The following is a 22971-nucleotide window of genomic DNA, read 5'->3' as shown; positions in this document are numbered from 1 at the left end:
CCATATATCTGGCCTGTAAGTTCTGTATTTAAGTAGGAATCTTTTGTCGCCTATCTGCAACAAAAAACTTATGCCTGCATGACAAATCCCCCCCCCCCCCTGTGGCATGAACGTTGCTATATATGCTGACTATAAATAAATGGAATGTTTTGGGTTGTTCGAGCAGAGAAAAATAATAAAAAATATTGCCGAAGGTTGGAGAAAAAATCCAATAAATAATAAAAAAAAAGTTATTCGAATTTTAATTAATTGATTTGTGACGTCAAATGCGAGTAGCTTTCCGACACATCGTATGGTAAAAATCAACGAAATTTTCTCAGACAGTTGAAAATGGTTATAACTGTACGTACCTTCAGGCTTCAGTATATCAATAGGTAAATCATGTTACACCCGTTTCTAAGAAGAAAACAAAAATAAGTCATCGCGAACCATTATAAAAATGGAAATTTATGCAAAATCTGCTCGTTTACGACGTCACAAATCCCAAAAAATAAATTCTAATAACTTTCTCAATCTTTATGGAATTTCCTCAACCCTTCACCCGATGGGACCATATAGTTTTGAGGCAAATTAAACATTTTTGTTTGAGCCACTAGAAATGAAACCACTAGCGTACCTACGGGGGGGGGGGGGCAGAGGGGCAGTCTGCCCCCCCCCCCCTGACGAGCCACCACCCATGCACGTATCCCTGCCCCCCTGACGAGCCTGAAAGACCTTTTTGCCCCCCCCCCCCCCCCTGACGAAAATCCTGGCAAATCCTAGGTACGCCACTGAATGAAACAGAGATTCTTCAGTCTCATCTAGCACGTTTGTTATGTCTTGTTGAATTTCCTTCCCCGGTCCCCTTCTTTTTCATCTAACCTTGATTTATGACGTCATATCAAAATACGGATCATCGCATCATAATTTGCACGGCAGGCCAGCGCAGCGAGTCTGAACTTGAGTGAACGCACCTACCGGTACCAAGATAAATTAGTGATAAAAGATTTCATCAAGTTGCATTAGGTAAGATCCATTCGCCCTTTGTAAGGATCGTTTTGGCATATGATATCCAATGTGTTTTAAATCAAATAAATGAGCATGATATATATCAGTTTTAACTTTGAGGTGATTGCTAGTGCTAAACAATTTGTCCCACATATTCACTTTTGTGTGGTGTAGATGAATGCTATACCGTGTCCGTGTGTTTGTATTAAAAAAAGCAGGCACAAAAAAATTCCCCTGAATTTATATGTAGTATTATGAAAGTGATTGTTTCACGTTTTCTTAATGTTTAGGGTCTATTTGATGACCAGTGCAGTGGTATGAACTATGAGTATTTAAGCATGACTGAGCACTGACTCAGTCAGGATTAGCAACTTTTTTGTGGAATGTGTAAAAATTAAAATTTCTAAAAATTGACTAGTGGCACTCTGACACTGGACTACTGGAGGTTAAAAAAAAACCGAAAAGACACTTTTATTATGCTATCGCATGAAGTGTTTTATTCTCCTTTTCATAATTCTTTCATGTAGCGTAATATTTCCTTTGGTCCAAACTTCAGATGAATGAATTATTCAACATAAATATTTTAGGCACAGCCATAGCCATTGATAGCTAGGCACTCATGGCATCAATGCATCTCGCGTGCAAAGGATTCATATGCACATGGTGCACGCGAATTTTTCACACCCTTTTTACTAAAATAACTATGCCATTCCTTTTAAAATAATGTTTCTAATTGAGCTATGACACTTACCGAACCGTATGGATCGTTTCTTGTCTTCTCTTTGGTGTGTTTTTAAGAAAAAAAAAGCATTTTCTCGTGATCTTCACGTAGATACCGCAGGGTAATCGTGGTTGTAAACTTTTGCTTAAAGAGGGCGCGCGATATTATTCACAAGATGTTTGTTTACGGTTCTGCAGCTTATACTGCTAGCTGCATTTTAGACGCTCAGCATTATTTTCCTCTTTCTGTTTTTTTTTTTGCTGTCAAGCGGTATTTTCTATTGTAGCGCCATCAGCGATGATGAAATGTAAAGAGTCGCCTTGAAATGAAGAAAAATTATGTCACATTAATTCGTTAGTTTGTTTCCTATTTTTTTGCACTTTTTTCTTCTTCCTCATCTATGATCAAAGGTGAATACCTTTTTTTGATATCTGTTCTAAAAGCTGGACATTTTAAATATTTTGTTCAAGTAAATAAATCAACAGGATAGTAATCAAATTGCGATAGAGCTGCCCGAGCTGAAAATTCTGATACAAGGACTTGAAAATAAAACATTCTGAGCACTTTTTATAACCATGATGAGGAGACCTATATATATATATATATATATATGTATATGAAATAAGCTAACACGAAAAAAAGACGTTTTGGGGACTGTTAAATAAGAATTCATGAGTGGGATAGGGGGGATAGGTAACTATCTATTCTATTCTTGTTCGTTTTCTATTATTATTTGTGTGTTGTGTTTATTTTTCTTGAAGCACCAAAAGGTGGACATGTCCGCTAAGATATATTAACGAAGTCACCATTATTATCACAAGCTAACGGATCAAAATGCGAGCGTGAAACGTGAGCTTCTTTTTTTCTTAATTCAGTCTTAACGATACTTTTTCATCATATTTTAAAGGTGAATCTCATGATTCAAAAAGATAAATGCTTGTCGCACGGGCAGAAATAGGGGGACCAATAGTTATTTTCAATATTCCGAACTGCATTCTGGACGTTGTATAAGCGCCTTTGTATAACAATTAAAAGGGTAGGCCTATTTACCTTACAAATTATGCGAGCGCTGAACTTTTGGACATTTAAACCTCAACAAATGGACATTTTTAAAATATGAACAACATCATAAATGTCACTTACAAAAATGATGCCAGCGCGCCGAGCTCGCGCTTAGAGTTTTTGATATTGATGACAGGACTGTATCTAAATGAAAAATAATGCGAGGGCATTTGAACCAGTTTATAATCATGAAAAAGATGGTATTTTTATAAATAAAACATGGGAGTCTAATTTTGTTTTAGTGTTAATATTCAGATCTTCAAACTTGACATTTTCCTATCCCCTTCATCATCCCCTCTCCTTCTCCCTTTCCCCATTTTCGTTCTCCCTTCTTTTCTTCTCTCCCTTTCCCTTCCCTTTTTCGCTTTTCCTTTCCTTTCTTTTCTTTCCTTTCTCCCTCCCCTACTCTTTTCTCGCTCTTTCCATTTTTCTTTCCCTCTCCCTTCCCCTCTTCCTTTCTTTTGTTTTCTTTCTATTTTATGGTCTCCTTTTCCCTCTCTCTCCTCTACTTTTCCCCCTCCCCTGATCTGTCTTTTATTGTCTCTCCTTTCCTTTCCCGCCCCCTCTATTCCCTTTCTCCCTTTTTCCTTTCCCTTCTTTTCTTTCCTTTCTCCCTCCCCTACTCTTTTCTCGCTCTTTCCATTTTTCTTTCTCTCTCCCTTCCCCTCTTCCTTTCCTTTGTTTTCTTTCTATTTTATGGTCTCCTTTTCCCTCTCTCTCCTCTACCTTTCCCCCTCCCCTTTTCCTTTCCCTTTCCCTCTCCTTTTTTGTGCAAACATTAACACGAATATCTTGCTTCCTACACACACACACAAACGCCCGCAATCTAACACACGTAATGCGAAACAATCGGGACATTATCATTTTGTTCATATATATATATGTATATTTTCTCAATGAACATTTTCATCTATTTAAAGCTTTGAAAATTATTAAACAATGATTCCATAGGCGAAATCTCAATGATCATTAGGAAGGTACTTTACCCATTTTCATTTTATGTCATTGTGATTATTCCATACTAAGGCAACATATTTTGGATATAAAAATACGTGAAGGATATGTTCCTCTTCTGTTTTATACTTTAACAGAAAACATTTTGTTCAACCAAATTATGATTTGTATTTCCAAGTTCCATGTAATATTTTCATTGGAAAATCTCTTAAAGGTCAAGTGCACCCCAGAAAAAATTGTTTGAATAAATAGAGAACTATGTTGATTTTTGGTACAATTTCCTATTATGCGCCGACGACTTGAATCGAGAATATTCGATAGGAAAATTTCGCATTTCGATTGTTGTTTGCGTAATTTCCACCGCAGTACGAAGGATGACTAAGGACGGACCGAGCGAAGTATCCTGGTTGAGATTTGGAGGTAAGCGATAAAAACACTTTAATAAATAATTTATAATTTCTTTTTCAAAAAAACTAAAACCATACGATCAAGATTAACATAGTGGACAAATATTGAAAGGTTTGGCGTAGTTTAGTCCCTCACATTCGTGTGATGAATGAAAACGTCAAAATGCACTATGAAATCACATGTGTTGTGCGAGGTTAGTATACTAACCTCGCATGTTGTGTGAGTGATACTAGCTAGGGTGCTCTAGCGGACGTGCAGAAAGTTCATATAGGCGCATCGGGTCACTTGTCAATGCATTGATGCCAATATCGCAGTGAATCGCTAAGGTTAAAGTTTATGATAGGGCTGAAGAATACTCGATTCCCCCCTCTGTGATTGTACCCATATGGCAGCATTGTAACCGGCTTGATTACCAAATTTAGCTTCGAAATCCAATGTAATTCTGCTCAAAATAAGCTCAAATCTATCAATGATTTGGAGAATTCGATAGCTCATTTTAAGTTTCACCACATTTTTCTTGCGTTTTATGAATTTTAGGTTCGAATGGGTCTAAAAATATGGATCATTTTCGAAACTATGCGCAGGGAATTGCCCTATGCATACTGAAGTCATAGACATAGGCTTGCATGATGAAGTCCATGGATTTTCGCTGATGCGCGGCGTGATGTTTACACACAAAATATGTATAATGGTATAATGGCACTTTAGGTGCGTGCACGCATCCGTGCAACGTACAGTTAAAAATGATCTATTTTGCTACTTTTTCAGAAGTTATATGGAGTCTCTGTAACCTTAAAGTAATTTTTGATATGTTTTAGGACTGTAGGATTATTTTTATGTACTTGCCATGACAAATTAGGAGCTTTCTAAATTTTATGGTCCTACCTTACATAAATAAATGATACGCAAATATCTGCATTAAATGGTAAAAGGAATGAAATTATCTGAAAGTGCATTTGAGGCAAATAAAATGGTTATCAAAGTTTCAGTTCAATTTTGAGAAAGTCTTTCTGTCAAAACTCAATCTTTCAATACACAACGTCGCTCTCCTCATCATGCCGTCGACGTTCTGTGATGACTCTTTTTCTGTGTGCTGGGGTACCATCCTGTGCCCACCAGACACAGGATGGTGCCCCAGCACACAGAAGGAGAGTCGTCACAGAGTGCTTGACTGAACTGTTTGGGGACCGTGTAATCTCCCTGAACCGCCCAGCAGAATGGCCACCGAGATCACCCGACCTGACCCCACTCAACTTTTTCTTCTGGGGATATCTCAAGTCGAAGGTCTTCGCCACTCCACCAGTGAATCTGCACGAGCTTCAGCAGAGAATTATGACAGAGGTATACACCCTCAGGCAGGACAGGGCCCTCATTCGGCGTGTGGTCGACGGCATGATGAGGAGAGCGACATTGTGCATTGAAAGACGCAGGGGACATCTGGATAAAGGAGGGACTTGAGTTTGGACAGAAAGACTTTCTCAAAATCAAACTGAAACTTTGATAATCATTTTATTTGCCTCAATTGTGCTTTCAGATAATTTCATTCCTTTTCCCGTCTAATGTAAATATTTGCATATCTATTACTCATTTATGTTGAATGATTTATTTATCTGAATTAACCAAAAGAACATTACGCTCTGAAAGAATCATGAAAAGGAGAATAAAACACTTTTGAGTTGAGCAATTGCTAGCCAATTAAGCAAAATATCAAACCTTAGCAATTGCTTTATTTCAATTTGCATAATAACCCTTCACTTGTGCTTAACCCCTTTTCTTGCCTTCAGAAAGCAGTTAGTAGCAGTTTGAACAATAGCGATGTCACGCTGGTGCGAACACAACTTGCAGAAAAAAAGGCGGGACTTGTATGCAAACATATTTCCTGACATAGCAGTGGAAAATATACATGTACCATGCAACATTTTTTCTTAAGGCCTGGTGTCAACTATTCCTCTAAGTTATATTTTATAGTGGGCATTTGTTTGCACTTTACTAGGATGAAAGCATGCATGTACATGTACAATGTCAATGTTATTTGTAATCTTGATTCTGTTTTCATCAGGTCATTGATGAAAAACAACTTTTTGTTGATCTTTTGCACCTTAAAGCTAAATGAAAGTAGTTGCAGTAAAACACTAATTTTGTGAGAAAGTCTGTAAAACCAAGGTTAAGTATGACTGTATCATCGTGGATCTACATGTAGATCTGGTACAGTTACATAAACTGAACTTTGTGAAATCATAAAATCTAAGCTGAAATACGATCACACTGAAGATCGCCAATACAGATAGGCACACGTGGGACAGTGTATTATTATTGCTGGAATAAAGACCCGACGGAAGTGACCGAATCCGCGCTTATTTTGCTTATTTCTCAGCAATTACTCAATTTCTTCCAGAATCCTTTGGCACATATTTTTTTTTCATACAAACAGACACTTGGGTGGTCATTATATTAGATTCTGTAAAAAGTCATTTTGAGATCGTTACCAGAACTGGAATTTACCTTTAATGAATAAATTCATATAAGTATAATAAACGTGTAGTCTAGTGTAAGCATACACCTTGAGTTTCTCTCTCATGTGCATATGATTATAAAAACAAACATCTTGATAAATCAAAAACCCAAGGCCAAGCAAATGCTTAAATGCACAAGCAGAAATTTCACTTTTTGCATACTCCTTTTCGCAATTGCTTAATTGTCAAGCAAATGCTTGCAAGCATTTGGCAATCGCTTGAGCTTACTAGCAAAGCATTAAACTCATGCAATTGCTCATTTTTATGCATACAGTATTGAGCAAATGCCAAGCAAAAGCCTCTTAAAAGAAATTTGCTACTTGTTATGCATCTGACCCAATGTTGTGGATGCCGCATGTTAGAGATTTCATCCAGTGCATGAGCGTTAAACTAAAAATCAGATATCACCAAAACACTAAAGCAATTTAAGTCTGTGATAAGTGGATAGAGCAAATTAAAAAAAATTGCTTTTTTGGTCAAATAGGGAGTCAATCTGGATAGCATTAACAAGCAAATTTAAAGAAAGATCATCCTCTATTAAAGTCTTACCCAATTTCTCCTTTTGTCTTTTCCCTTTTTGTTGCATTTAGAAAGTTTTTGGTCATGATCAACACCCAACAAGTCCTCCCCATGATAGGGGTGACCCTGGTGGAAGACTTCGTCAAGAATCCTCCACCGTATTTCCAGGTATGCATAAATCCTTGTAGGTGAATATCTCTTTAATATTTTGTTTGTTTGAATGGATGAATCTTTATTTCCATATATTTACAAAACATTACAGAAAATATGAGTGTAACATGACATTATCATATTATATTGTCAGCATTACATACAGAACTACATGTATATCAGTATTTGTGATAGTACAAAGTGTACCCTGCAGTCAAAACAAAAATCCCCTTGATAACTCGGGCTGGGATCTATGGAAAATGTAAATTGTTTGGAACCCAAATCGTGTTCGATGGGTTAAATAGCCAAACATCATCTTTTCTACTTCTGAATATTTTAAAGTTACATTCTCTTTTATAGCAACATCTCTTCAAAATTACCCTTTAAAAAAGTGTGGAATTATCTGTACATACAACTCAGGACCCTGTCTTACAGAGAGTTGCGATTGATCCGATCAACCACAAGTATGAATAGCCAGCAACATCAACATCTAAAAAGCATATTTGTTTAAAGTATTTACTAGATATGATGTATATTCTTACATTCATCATTCTCTTGGAGAATTGAGTGTGATTCTCTCTGTCTACTAAGGAGATTGTGCAAATTTGCAATAGAAAAATTATGGTATGGATGGATTTCCATATAATTGAGATTGATTGGATCACTCGTAACTCTTTGTAAGGTGGGGTCCAGAATCGTTCCCTGACCGAATATTTTCTAAATTGTCTCCTCTCGCATTTCAAAATTTACATGTAGGTTCAGCATTGTGTTCGGCATCCCGTGATAAGGCCCATACGTGAACAGGTCAATCTCTGTGCCCATGACAAATCACACGAAGCCTGGTTTCCAGATTCCATGGGAAGGTAAGTTTCTGATGTGAACAGGTCCACTCATAGTGGTATAAGGTACCCTTGTTACGAGGGAGTGCCTTGACAGTCGTATGTGCAGAAAGATATGTGTGATGTTAAAAGCCTTATTTACTGTTCCGTAGGATTATCCTAGGCTGCATGTACATGAACCTTGCAACGGAAGAAAAAATGGTTTATGCGCAAGTCCAATTGACGGTGACATTTTTGTGCCCCAAAAACAAATGGATATGTTAAAAAAATAAATGGACTCAAAAATCTTTTGACTTTAAAATCTTTTGAATAACTTTCTTGCAACCTTCTATGAATTTTGGCAAAATTCTAAATTTGCTAGGTCCACGATATTTTGCCAGTCCTTTCAAGAAACAACATTAAATGTTGCTCTTCATGTTTATATTCCTCTTAATACAGAGTTTTGAAAGTTTCAACAGTTGCCCAGTATGATCAGCTTGTGGAGAGATTGTTGAGCCGCCCTCTGGTGTTTGACGTCAAGTTGGAGAGAAGGCACAAGTCGGGAAGGATCCGCTACATCTTGAAATGTAAAGAGCTTTCTGTCTAGTGTGATGGTCTGGGATTCATGATCACATTCTTGACATTACGGCCCGTATTCTGAACTCGGGTTTAAATCAAACCCTGGTTGAAAGTTGTGGTTGAAATATGGATAGCCAATGGGGCACAAATCCATAATAATACACATCTGATTTATTAACTCATATGACACACAGACTGTCTGGGAATGAGAACTGAAGTATTTTGAAATATATTTCTTCATTATGAAAGCAAATGGAAACAAAATAGTAAACATAAGAGATATACAATATGAAAATAATTTTTGTATTTTTGGCTCCCCATAATGGCAGACCATGGTCTAATAAGTTAAACCTGACTTCAGAATACGGGCCTAACTGTACATCTTTGTTTATGCTTGAGGATTTTACGATTTTGACATCGGCCCTGATGCAGTTAATTCCAACATTACAATGTTCTGCGTAATACAGCTTGGGAAAATAATCACTAGACCACACTGCATTTAGATCTGAATTAAAGCCGTCCAATTCTCCCAAACTATATATTTATATGAAGCACATTTAGAAGAGTATGAATTTTACACATGTATGCAATATATCTCAAGAAGCTCCAGCAAAAGTATCGAAATAAACGAATTGAGCTTAAAATCGCAAGGAAGGCCATCACCAAAATTTGTAGAAAGTCCTTTGAAATGCACACATGTGGAAGGCCATGAATACATGTATATTAAGTCCTTTATACAGATTATTACATATGCATGCTCACATAAAGGTCTTTATCTATAATAAAAGGAAGAAAACATTCTACAACCCTGTGTCTGTGATAAAAAAAAAGGCTACATGTATGCTTGGGGAATATGTTTAGAGAGCGTTCTCATGAAACACACAAAAGTCCTTGTTTCTTTTACAGTAAGATCAAGGCTATTGACAATAGTTTACAGTTTTAATAACTCAGCCTTGTTCGAATCATCTGCTTCACTGTACGTCCATTTGGTTTGGATATCATTACATACACCCTACCATCCAATGTCCACGCAGTTTGAACCTTGTCACTGGATTTCGCTTTGTGAAGTAAGTCGAAGTTCTTGGAAGTGAGATCCTCGTAGATTGCAATCTTTGATCCTTTCAAGGAGCTACGATGTTTGAGGAGAGCCTGTCTTGTGCGATAGGATGACAGTTTAACAATGATACCACGACTTTAGATTTTATCTTGAGGAATCCTACATATGAATTGAATTGAATTGTGAGTCCAATTTGAATTGAATTGAATTGAATTTATTAGAACGTCACTGGCAGTCGCCAATATTTTGTTCAAAACAAGAGGTACAAAATAATTCAAAACAAATATACAATTCAAGGAATATAAGCAGATAAACAAAAACAATTTAGTATTTCGTAAAAAGAGAAACAACTTATGTCTACTTATAAATAGTAAATAATAGAAGGGAGTGATAAGCATGCAGGTGACATATATACACATATACATACACCCATATATGCATACATACACACATATACATGTATATACACAATATACATATATATATATATATAAATATACAAATATACACAATAAACATAGGAATCATTCAGATAGATATTTTGACAATGATAATATAAAGACTGATGTCCAAGAAAAGATAAAGAAAACATAAAGAAAGTGAGGAAGGAAAGGGAAATAAAGAGGAAAGAAGTTCGAGAATGGAGAGAGGAAGAATGAGAAGAATGGCATTACATGTAAACACATTGTGTAAAAATATGTGATGAGATCTATCTATTTGATTGAGATGGAAATCCACATTCATTTTCTTTGCTTCTGATATTATGATATGTGACCTACCACTCCAAAACCACCAATAAGTGGCCAGGTAAGTTTCTCAGTAAATATCCAAAATAGTACATGTAATTCAGTCTCCGAAAACCAAAAATGAAAAAATAGCATATCTGAAAGAGCAATTCTTCTTCTTCATACTGTGAAAATTTGAAGTCGTGAAGCTGAATAAAAGAAAAGATACAAGAGTTTTTTGGACACTATTTTTTCAGACTGCTTGGAAGTTTCACTGAGATTACACTCTGTAGATGGTCGACACTTTCTCCTTTTTTTTTAGAATTTAGGCCTAGCATAGTTGGTTTAGATGGTTTAAAATAAATTAAATGATGCATATGATTCATATGTTCACATGGCAAGAACTGGTGAAATAATGAAACTGTTGCCCTTTAAATTGAGTGGATTAGTCCTGGTCCAGACTATGAAACAGATTGTGTGGGTTCGAACCCCAGCCATGGCGTAATTTCCTTCTGTTAGCAATGCGCATAACTGTACTTGACTAATTGACTTTATTCCAAAATTGCCATTTTGACTGTATTTGAATGTGTAATGTTATACAGTATCTGTGTAATATGATTATGATAATGTTAAAGTATTTTTTGTTTGTGATTGACCTGACATGCGTTCAGAATAAATCCATGGACCTGGTATATATGTCAACATGATATTTACGTTGAATTTATTATAGACGTGATTACACCAACAATCCACATTGTGCTGCACTCAACCCAGGTGAGGTACAGTAAATAAGGCGGATTAATTCCTTTAATGCACCAAGCAGCTGGAGCTTAAAGGAGAATGAAACCCTTGAAACCAGCTGAATCCATATCAAAGAGAAAAATCAAAGAAACATATTGTTGAAAGTTTGAGGAAGATTGAATGAATAATAAGAAAGTTATGAGCATTTGAATATTGAGATCACTAATGCCTTGTAGATCCTCCTATTGGCAATGCGACCAAGATCTGTGATGTCACACACGTACAACTCACTCATTACTTTAGTACTTATTTCACTTATATTCTCACTTTTATAGAGTCTATCCCAAGGTGAGGTGTTCTCTTTATGAGAGGACAAGTACAGAGGTTTCACAACATTATATCATTGATGAATCGTTTGTCATATGATTAGAATGAGCAAAAAGAGATGTTTTGGGGTATATTTTCAGTGTCCAAAAGGGGAGAGTTGTTCATCTGTGACATAATAGATCTTGGTCGCATTGCCAATGGGAGGATCTCCATAGCATTAGTGATCTCGACATCCAAATGCTCATAACTCTTCTATTGCTAGTCCTGTTTTACTCAAACTTTTGTTGATCTTATTCTTTGATTTTTCTGCTTTCACAAAAGCTAACTTGCTCCAAGAGTTTCATTCTCCTTTAAGTTGGGGTAATATACAGTTTGTCATTGAATAGAAAACTAGATAATTGGAGCCTCATTTATGCTATATAGTTATTGTAAATATTAAGCCAAATTAACTTTAAGGCTATGATAAACCATACATAATCATGACAATGTATCTCTTTGTTTGATAGGTGATATTATCGTGACAGTCAACACATCCCATCCTGTCATTAAGAATCAGATGCAACAGATCTTCAACGGAGGAAGGGAGGATATCGTCAGTGAACGGAACTTTGCTCTTGAGGTATAAATGACACTCTTTCATGTTGCAGGCATCATGGCATGTTTTTACACTCTTGTATGAGAATATTTATTAGATGTTATTTTATAGTATGTCATAAAATGAGAAAAGGGAATTCTGGGTCATAACACTATCAGTCCATCCATTTCCTGTTATTGTTAATGAAGGTATCCATATGGACTGTTTTCTTTTCACAACATATTACCATAGTTTGAATTTAACCCTAATTCTCCCGGGGGGGGGGGGGGGGGGGCCATTATGGCCCCCCCCTCGACAATTTTCGCGATATATCTGCTGAGCAAAATTTTTTGACCTCGCCGCTCACTGACTTTTTACTTTCAAGTCTAGCGCAAATTTTGAGACCAAATTTGTGACGCCCGGGTACGCGGTTACGCATTATGCAACATTATGTAAGTGCATGTCAGACCCAAAATTGCTCATAAACGTGATTTCATGTACAAATCCAATGCAAATTGTGTACTTGGCCAAAATTCATTATTTCTACTTTTAATGATTAAACTTAATTAATTTTGTCTTGTTTATGATAAGAATTAAGTCTGGAACGATTTCCATCGAAAAAAAAAAAAAAAAAAAAAGTAAAAAAACAAAGAAATACATAAGAAATAAAAAAAAACAATAAAATACATAAGAAATTGGTCTTGGTACCATAATTTTTTTCATTCACGATTGTTAGGAATGCTATAAAGAATATTTTCACCAAAAAATAGCATTCTAGGAGCTTTATTTAGTGAATCAGAGCAAAAAGTATGATATCATGAATAAATTAGCATAATTAATTCATATAAAATAAAAATATATGAATTCAGTGAAATTTACCAATGCAACTGCGTAGATTACGTCATTCTCTACTATCATGCAAATTTTCGTTGTGATCGCGCAATCCACGGCTGAGATCTTAAAGAGAAATTCCAGTAGTTGCAGTAAACACTGATTTCATGAGAAAGTCTGTAAAACCAGTCAGTATATCATCGAGGATCTAGATCTGGTACAGTTACATAAACTGAACTTTGTGAAATCTTGAAATCTACGCTGAAAATTGTTCAGACTGAACTTCCCCAACACAGATAAGCGCACGTGGGACTGTGTATAATTATTGCTTTGAGCGTCGGGCCCGACGCTCTACCCGAATCCTGTGCTTATTTGCTGATTTCTCAGCAATTACACAATTTCTTCCAGAATCCTTTGGCACATGCGTTTTATTTATACAAACAGACACTTTGGTGGTCATTTCATTGGATTCTGTACGAACTCATTTTGATATCGTTACCAAAACTAGCATTTACCTTTAAGGGGGGGCCATAATGGCCCCCCCCCCCCCCCGGGAATGACAAGAATAAAAATACCCCGGGAGATTGAGGGTTAAAATTCAGTATCTTCATTAACCTTTGATGACATTTTCATCGTGTTGCTTGTTGAATTTAACTTTACATATTATTACTAATATATTATAATTATCATATCAGCCTGGAGTACCCCCAAAAGTACAATCATACTTCTTTTATTCCATGTTTAGTTTGGTAATCAAAATCTTTTCTGTTAATAATTTCCTTTTAAATTTCTTAAAAAGCACTTTTAGCTCTCTACAGAGTGGATTTGGTACGATATAAGTCTATTCATTAATAATAATATTATAATGATTATTTTCATGATTATAATTATTATGGTTGTTCTGATTATTGGTATTATTATTATAATTTTTTTAATTGTTCTTTAAAGGTATGTTGAGATTAAAAGTGCATATTTTACCCTTTCATGGTCCTCTCAATATACAGTTCAACTTCAACAGCATTCTCAAATCCTGGTGATTTGGTGCAATGTAAGTCTTATTATTGATATTACTATTATCATTATTATTTTTACTATGAATTGTTTTCTAAACTGTATATTATTATTAAAAGCACATATTTTGCCCTTTCATGGTCCTCTCCGTAATACAGTTCAACTTCAACAGCATTCTCAAATCCTGGTTCAGTACTGTGCACCAGGGGCAAGACGGAATCTTTGACACGACGTACGACTGTACCTACGCTGACTTCGTCGTGACCAACTCGACCGAATTCAACAGCATGTATTCTTGTTCGCCCGAGGGTGTCTGTTTGTTCCTCATGTGCCTGCCCTGTTGTATCTTCATGTGCCCAGCATATAGGGTGAGTAATGAAATCTTCTGATAAAAAACTGGAAAGAAATACTCACTGTTACGGCATTTCACCAATCATTAAAGGACAAGTCCACCCCAACAAAAAGTTGGTTTGAATGAAAAGAGAAAATCAAACAAGCGTAACACCAAAAATTTCATCAAAATCGGATGTAAAATAAGAGAGTTATGACATTTTAAAGTTTAGCTCAAGTTCACAAAATAGTTACATTCACATCCTGGTTGGTATGGAAATGAGGAGACTGATGACATCATCAACTCATTATTTCTTTTGTATTTTATTACATGGAATATGAAATATTCTAATTTTCTTCTCATTGTCATTCCTCCCTGAACATGTGTAGTTATCATTGTTTTAACATTTTGGGGTTCAAAGAAGAGGGTCCTTATTGTCAAATCTGTACAAATTGAAATATTGTATAATTTAACAATAAAAAACCAAGAAATAGTGAGTGAGGGACATCATTGACTCTCTCATTTGCATATCACTGAGTTGTACGTATAAAACTGTTTTGTTAATAATAAGTGAAACTTGAAAATGTAATAACTTTCTTATTTTATATCCGATTTTTGGATGAAATTTTCAGTGTTATGCTTGTTTGATATTTCTCAACATTTTTCTGGGGTGGACTTGACATTTAATTGGCTTGTTTGGGCAAATTTCATTTTCAATATTCAATTTATTTTTCTCAGCATAAAAACAAGCAACACAATATAAACAGTGAATAAAGTATACAACTGAGGGAGTAGCACTAAGCAGCCAAAAAGAATGGCCGCCCCAAAATCAACGGTCGGCCTACATGACAAACCCGTTATTGAAGAAATGCCCTTACAAAGTCTGATTTTGTGCAGATTTCTGCACACTGGACTAGGTCTGGCACACTATAGATGGCTTATAATTTTTTTTCAGTTGCCTGCTTCATAAATATTTGAGTAATAAACTGCTTTTCCTGTTTCATGATCAGATTGCCCGTTGCCTTACCACCGTTGACCGCGACACCGACGTCCGTGGCGAGGTCTCCTACCTGACCTTCAAACGGGAGCAGCGTTCCGCGCAGGACGAACTCCTGGACATGTTCCGTCAATACCTGGTGCAGCAGATGATGGAGCAAGGTAGCAGGCAGAATAGGGAACAACCGTATCTGGGTGTGGCAGATGTCACCAGGCAACCCGGCGGGAGGGGAGGGGCGGTGGTCCAAAGGCCGGGGCCGCCACCTCCTCCTGGGAGCGGGTTCCAACAGCATCCTGCAGAGATGTTTCATCCATGTGAGTATAGCGTGTCTGTGAAGGCTGAATTATGTAAGGAATTTGTGGTCAGAATAATGTTTGGGGTAATGTCTTTAGTTTTGTTGTTAAGTGAGAGTAAACCTAACTTGACTGTTAAAGACACAGCTGCCATGTCTCCCTGACTCCTTGAATATTTGACCATAACTAGGATGAAAAACAATTACAGTCATTGCAATGTGTTGGGCCATTTCTATGGAATAAACTTCCAAAAGACATCTGCAATATTTCTTGTCTCACCACTTTAAAAAATTCACAGAAAACCTGGTTATTCACAGAAGCTTTTGAGTAATTATAATTCTTCCCCCTTTTTAATTAGGTTTCCATTTTATTTTATTTTTCTTCTTTTCTTTACTGCGCCATGAGCATCTTTTTATGTGGGATACCGGCGCATTTATACAAATGTCCATATTTTTATTATTGCTACCTAATTTGAAATACATATGTGTATGATAGCGAAAGATTTCTTTGGTTTGAGGTGATAGCTGTGCCCAAAAATATCAAAGCCTGTGGGCAAAATTATCAGGAAATAAAATATTTTTTGTACATTCGACCCCATTTTTCTCCATCCATACTTCAATTCATGAACCGCTCAAGTTATGATCATTTGAGAGCATTAGATTTTTTTCTTGAGAACAAGAAATCGGAGACAGATTATTTTCAGGTTGGTCCCACATATACATTGTTTGTCATATATATTTTATTTGGAATTGCTCTTTTGAGGAATCCACAAAGTGATTAATCTCTTTAGCTCCTCTTGAAAGGATGATCTAATAATGATAAATGTGTTTCAGAATGTCGCTAGACCACTGGTTTACCAACTTTGAGCTACTAGACTCTTGCACCACTTTCTCACAACATCTTTGACCCTTGACAGTCGCTATCTCTGATGTTATATTACATCTGTCCTGTCTACTGATCAAAGACAGGTATTTTGAATCGCTTCAATGTTATCTCTATATCATACTGATTGTATCGTAACCCTGTGACAACATATTTTCATTCTCCCCAGACGTACCACCTCAAATGCATGAAAGCGGCCACGTGGAGCGGCCAGTAGCTCCTTATGGATACGGGCAAACCATGCCCCCTCCCGGTGGACCTACATGTATGCCTGTCAACCCCATGGGACCGACCCCACTACCACCAGGACCAGCAGGCGTGTCAATCGCACCCCCTACCATGGCCCACCCCCAAGCCCCACCCAGCTACAGCCAGCCATTGGGAGCCCCCGCCCCCACCCAGCCAGAGCTACCATCGTACGACTACGTGATGGCACAGAACACTGACCAAGATCAGCTCATCACTTGAGTATATCTTATGGGGCAGGTCACACCAACGAAAGTGATGCCAGTGCGATCTAAAGGCGACCACACACCTTACGATTGGTCTGCGATCGATTTCAGAATGAAATGTTGTAGAATTTGATGCCAATATTGAGACTTGGAATATTTTACTGTGTAATGTTAAAAATCATCGTACGAATACCTCTGTGACTATGCTATCATCCTTCTTAGAATAAAAACTAACTTAATATCTAGTCGTAATGATGTCATAACAGTCGTACGACTGGCTACGATTTGAAACTAATTTGGCCTTTACTCCAAAATAAAGGTTTGCAATCTTTCAAAGTGATTATATTAGTATTCTTTCAATTAATTTTAACCTTGAATAATATGATATGTTCCATTCACATTTTCAGAAAATGAGCAAAGTGCGATTTGTTCCAAAATCGGATCGCGAACAGTCGTAAGGTGTGCGGTGGCCTTAAGTTAGCGTGTTTTAAATAGCATACCATCGATTGGTCTGGAGTCAATTTCATTGGTATGACTGTGACTCTAGTCCTGGCCTTACCCACTGATAAGCATGTTCACCCATGCCAAGATAAATCACCTTTGATGATGTTTGTCTTAGAAATGAGTCTCAAGTACACATGAAATTTGTAGCAAATGCAACCAAGGATTGCTCGCTTATTTGATTTGATTTATTTCCAAAATACTGAAAAAATGCACATAATGTAAGATATCACTTTTTGAATGTAGGTAAATCCAGCATTATGTTGAATAAAGCTTGCAAGCACTGTAAAACATCAGATTACACATTTGATTTCAATAATACAAAAATCTGAACCCCCCCCAAAACAAAAATCAAGAGCTTTTAATATTTGATGGGAATGTAATATAAAGAAAAATTATCCAGGGATATATCTTTCTACACATTTTTTCATCCAATTGTGATAAAGGTTTGGTGTTGAGACTATACTTGTTTAAAAAGAAAAACTCAACACAACTATTTTCACATCATTAGAAATTCAAAAAAAAAATACTTTATTTAAAAAAAAATTAGGTGATTTTATAGCATATGTGGAAGAAACTCGACATGTGTTTCAGAACTGACTCTTTTTTTCTATGACTGAATTCTGAACTTTCCACATTCTTTGTACAAAGAACATCGTTTCAGAAGGCAACATGCTCTTAATGATTTTCTTATTTTCCTCTAAGCTACTTATTTCAGTAATATTGAATTATATGTATATAGAATGGTGTAAAACAACCTCATGCATACAGGAATGTAAAGGGACCACTGCCCCATAGGATTTCACATGTGGGGCGATGATTTGTTGTTTCCTTTCTACTAATTCGGTGGATTCGCAATACGGTGCGCCATCCATCGGTTGCAGCGGACGGGCCGAAATTAGCAATGCATCATGGGAAAAAGTCGACATCTGTTGCGCATGCTAGTACTGTAGTGAACGCCTGCATGCGATTGTTCAGCGCTGGCCGATGCGTCTCGACTGGATACGCTGTTTACTAGGGCCCAGGAGGTAGGAGAGAAATTTGCCGCATATTTCTTTGCCAAATTTAGACAATTTTTCGTGAAATCGTGCCATGTGGTTTTCATTTTTGAAGCACTTTGCGCTGCCTGTGCCTGCGTGAGATGTCCACCCCAAAGTTAGAAATTTGGCCTGTTCGCTGCAACCGATAGATGGCGCACCATATTGTGAGCATTATCACTATCTGAAATACTCTGCTCATTGCCTATCTTTTTTGTACTTAAATGTATCTTGTTGATTCGTGAATTCTCAAATCTTGGTGGACAGCCAGTAAATGGAAGTTTTGGTAAACATGGAAATGATTACTTTGAGCTGTCAAATTCCTTTATTGATATGTAATGAAAATATGGTAAACTGCATCACATTGAAAATATAGCAAGTGAAAGCTGAAACTCTTGGACTGGCAGGTTGGACTGAGTCCCATATATTCATATTTGTGTGAAGTTTATGTGACTTGGAAGAATTCAGACAATTTGTGTTATATCATCTTGATGATTCCTATGCTTGAGAGCAAATGCCAGTTCTTAGGTGCATTATAAACAGCCTAGTCACAGTCACATTGATAAATTTTCCTCTGTGGTTAATTAGCGGTGATCGTTTCACCTATTAAAGTAAGCTTGAATGCTTATAGTGATCAACCGGCTGATGGCTTAACTCTCTGAGGGACCAAAAGTACAAGACACCTGACATGGGTTTCAAACATAGGTCGGGTGGATTAGGAGACCACCGCTTCTCCAACTGAGCTGTCAATTGGAATTCATAACTAGAATTGACAATGTATCTTTCATATTTGGCCCATGGGGTTTCAGTAATGATGTATCATACTTATTTCAGACAAATTTTGATTCTTTTTCCTCAGCATATTGCTACCTTCAACTACATTCCCTAAATTTTCCTTTAGGAATGGTTTTCTATTTCTTTTTATTGCCATTACTCCATTCATTACTAAGCTTATATGCTAAATGTAGGAACCAGGGCCCTGTCTTACAAAGAGTTGCGATTGATCCGAACAACCACAGCTATGGAAAGCCAGCAATGCCAACATCAAATTCAAATTTATTTATTTCACTTCCATCAAACAAAAAAAATTGTATACCATATATAAACATAAATATTTGTATCCGTTGCAAAAAAAAATTAATAATACATATGTTGTGAAAAAAACACTTAGACAATTTGGGCAACACATTGTAGGTTTTAAATATGTATACTATTTTTCAATAGAAATCAAATTAAGATGGAAATGGAGGGACCCACTAAAAAGCAATGCTTGTACAATGTGGGCCCCTCAAAAAATAGATAACACAACAAATAATAAAGTACAAATACAGATATATGTAATCAAATACATCTGTAATACATGTTTGTTCAAAATATTTTCTGGGTAAGCTGTATATTCATACATTCATAATTTTCTTGAAAATTCACTGTGCTTCTCCTTGTGTACAAAGGACATTGTGCAAACTATCTGAAGAAAAATTGTTGACGTTGATGGACTTCCATATACTTCAAGTTGATCAGACCAATCGTAACTCTTTGTAAGATTGAGGCCAGAAGGTTCCCTCATTCATTGTGTTGATTTCAAGTTTGGTGTTGGTGTTTGACTTGTGTTGACATAACTAATGGTGTAGGTGTTGGTGTTTAAAATGTAAATGTGTTATTAAAACTAGCTCCAACACTGAATTTTGGACACAATAGAAATAACAGCTGGGGGGTGTTTCACATAGATTTAAGTATGAATTAGAGTCGTACTTTAATGCCGACGCGTACATGATTTGCAACGCGTGATCGTATTGATTAGTACGCAGTAGTGCGCGTCCTCTTGACATGATCTGACCAATGAGGTCATGCCTTTTATACCACATGCAACTAGGCATTTAAGTGCGACTCTAAGTCATACTTAAATCTTTGTGAAACACCCCTCCCCTGCTCTGCTAGACCGAGGGTAATTATGCTGCATTTAGTGTAGAGCACAATTCTGATGCATGCAAGTGTCAAGCACTATAAAAGTAATTTGTATAATAATTATTATCAGTCAGTCTCATGATTGATTGTTCTACACCTTCGGGTGCAGTGTTGTAGCTGGTGCTAGCTTTCCCCCAACACCCTTCATCAACTGCTTTCAACACCACACTTGAAATCTGTTATTTAGGTTATAAAGTTATCCTTGTAACATACAACTCATTTTCATGCGTTTTCTTAAACATGTATGATTATTTAATTTTCAATTCTTTAAGTTTAACTTTGTGAAGGACTTCTCTGTCGTATATGTTTAATGAGTACATATCATATGATGTACATGTATTTTCTTTTATTGGCTGCCTTATACTTAATATAGCCATTTACTTTTGCCATCATAAGTTGCATATATGTTTATCCTTAAATTTGTAATTGACATAAAGCGGATATTATTTGACTTCTTAGATACTTACAAACAAGAGAGAAAATAGGTGTATTTGAAAGCCCTTGCCATTTTTTTTTTTTTTTTGGCAGTTTGATTTCTAATTCGGGGAGCATTTCATGAAGAGTCTGATTGTGATTTCCATTGACCTGATTTTCTCTTGACCAATCAGATGCCAGGATTTGCAGCAGCTTATAACATCTGTCTGTAAAAATCATTTACAAAACTCTTCATGAAAGGCTCCCCAGATTGATAATAGATGGCCATTGATCAGCCTTGCATGCAGAAGTACATGTACTCGTATATGAAATTGAAGCATATGTCTTCCAATAATCACCTATGATTTTACGAGTTTTGAATAGATATTGAGTGTAGAAATTTGTTTCTTGCTTCAGTTTACATTTGAAAAAAAAAATGACTGCTTCATTATCAAGTGGGGGGAAAGGGCATTCATCAATGCAGGTCCCTCGCTATGGTATTCCCTCCCACAAGAGATACGGGATAGCTAAAAACTTACCTCTATAACTCATTTTATCGATGATGATTTTTTTTTTTTTTTTTCTTATTTTGTCCCCCCCCCCCCTCATTCACTTGTGCGCCTTGAGAATTTCTTACGAGATGGATATGGCGCCTAATAAATTGCATTTATTATTTATTGTTATTATCATTGTTTGAAATTTTTTCTCTTTTTCCTCATGGTGAATTACCATGCTGTACTTTGTACATGTAAATGTGTATGAAATTTCATTATTGTTTTAGTTGTATTCCTTGTGCATAATCATGTTTTACCATAAGTCGACAGATTCTGTTGTTATCTTGTAAAGCATTGTTCAGTGCAATGTATATTCATCTACATCATACTAAAACTGTGATTTTAGCGAATAGTAAAAGGAGAGTGCGTGCATTCACTGGATCAAATAACATTGCTGGTTGGCTCATCTCAGTCCATAGCTCCATGGAATGGAAAATAAGAATAACCTTCAATTTGGGAAATAATTATTAGACCATTTTTCTACTACCAGGGTTCCCTCAGTCGTGGAAAATCCTGGAAAAATTTGTGAAAAGTTGTGGAATTGCATTCACCTCTTGGCTATGGCAGCTTTCCAGTTTGTCGTATCTCGTAAATTTCTTACTCTGTGATCATACTCTGCTATTGTACTAAGTAATTGGTGTTCATAATTTCCATTTTTCCCAGTTTTGTGACATCCCAAATTCTACATAACTCCTGGGACGTCACAGGAAGTCATGAAAAGCAGCAATTTAGTAGTCATGGAAAAGTCATGGAATTCTGTTTTCAAATTTCTATGGGAACCCTGACTACACTCCCATATTTGGTCTAATAATTATTTTCCAAGCTTTATGTCTTGAGGCCTTATCAAAAGGCTGATGTTTGACTTAATCTCAATCTGTACTTGGAGAATATGGCTATTTCGAATGGTGCAAGAGATATTTGGCAAGTGATCATGGGGTATTAATTGCATTTGTCACTCTCAACCCAGGTGTAGTACATGGTTACCTGGTAGGAAGGAATTCCTTGAACGCTTGAGCACCTGATCAAGGTAGCCATATAGCTGGGGTAATACCATAGAGCTATTAGTAAAACTTGTGTAGCTCTTGGGTAATAGTTTGCAGCGCTTTGATAGAAAAATTGTAGTTAGCGCTATAAAGATGTTGCATATTATACGCAAATATAATTATGGAAATTTGATTTCATTATCGTGCATTTATTTACATTATTTATTATTAATTATTAATAATTATTTACTTGCCTTCACACATTTTGAAAATGAAAACCAATACACAGTACATGTAGGCCTATGAGTGGTTTATTCATTGTTTATTTGTAGCCACTTTTTATGGACACATTTGAGGGTTAATCATGTAGTATATTGATAGCTCATTCAGTTGGTTTGTACTGATGATGTATATGTTAGTAATCATTCAAGTGACAAACTAAACCATATATATATAGAATGATAGTCATTTATATTTTATTGAAAAATAAATTATGTCTAATGATATATAGGTGTATTTATGTGCACTATTTGCTTTCAGTTATATTATCATGTAATTGTTTAGTGGTGGCTCCGATATGGAGAC

General features: G+C 36.3%; 2 protein-coding genes across 4 annotated transcripts; both read left to right on the top strand.

The window, feature by feature from the left end:
• The first annotated feature begins 887 nt into the window (after window positions 1-887).
• On the top strand, window positions 888-21276 carry LOC129274923 (uncharacterized). 3 transcript variants are annotated; one of them, XR_010295412.1, is made up of 9 exons: window positions 888-1005; window positions 7236-7332; window positions 8071-8177; window positions 8592-8719; window positions 12068-12180; window positions 14136-14345; window positions 15319-15619; window positions 16650-18279; window positions 18623-21233. XR_010295412.1 is itself a non-coding variant. In XM_064108243.1 (9 exons), the coding sequence occupies exons 2-8, from the start codon at window positions 7249-7251 to the stop codon at window positions 16946-16948; spliced, it is 1242 nt and encodes a 413-aa protein (XP_063964313.1). In that variant the 5' UTR covers window positions 888-1005; window positions 7236-7248; the 3' UTR covers window positions 16949-16990; window positions 17392-17774. The 3 variants fall into 3 exon arrangements, 2 of the variants coding, with proteins under 2 accessions (XP_063964313.1, XP_063964312.1); XM_064108243.1 differs by lacking the exon at window positions 18623-21233 and having other exon boundaries at window positions 16650-16990; window positions 17392-17774; XM_064108242.1 differs by having other exon boundaries at window positions 16650-21276.
• Window positions 5207-5590, top strand: LOC135156428 (uncharacterized). Its single transcript, XM_064108892.1, has one exon. It carries the CDS (start codon window positions 5207-5209, stop codon window positions 5588-5590), a length of 384 nt encoding a protein of 127 aa, XP_063964962.1.
• Window positions 21277-22971: the final 1695 nt, after the last annotated feature.

This window comes from Lytechinus pictus, chromosome 13 (genome assembly GCF_037042905.1).
Source record: "Lytechinus pictus isolate F3 Inbred chromosome 13, Lp3.0, whole genome shotgun sequence".
Taxonomy (NCBI): Eukaryota; Metazoa; Echinodermata; class Echinoidea; order Temnopleuroida; family Toxopneustidae; genus Lytechinus; species Lytechinus pictus.
The sequence above is the reverse complement of the archived record's forward strand: the minus strand, read 5'-3'. Positions and strand labels throughout refer to the sequence as shown.

What these genes read in the sequence shown, in the direction of transcription:
- LOC135156428 (XM_064108892.1), top strand. Translation starts at nt 5,207, where the DNA reads ATGACTCTTTTTCTGTGTGCTGGGGTACCATCCTGTGCCCACCAGACA.
- LOC129274923 (XM_064108242.1), top strand. Translation starts at nt 7,249, where the DNA reads ATGATCAACACCCAACAAGTCCTCCCCATGATAGGGGTGACCCTGGTG. An exon ending in TTTCCAGATTCCATGGGAAG is followed by an intron (nt 8,178 to 8,591) that starts GTAAGTTTCTGA and finishes CTCTTAATACAG; the next exon opens with AGTTTTGAAAGTTTCAACAG. An exon ending in TCATGTGCCCAGCATATAGG is followed by an intron (nt 14,346 to 15,318) that starts GTGAGTAATGAA and finishes TTTCATGATCAG; the next exon opens with ATTGCCCGTTGCCTTACCAC.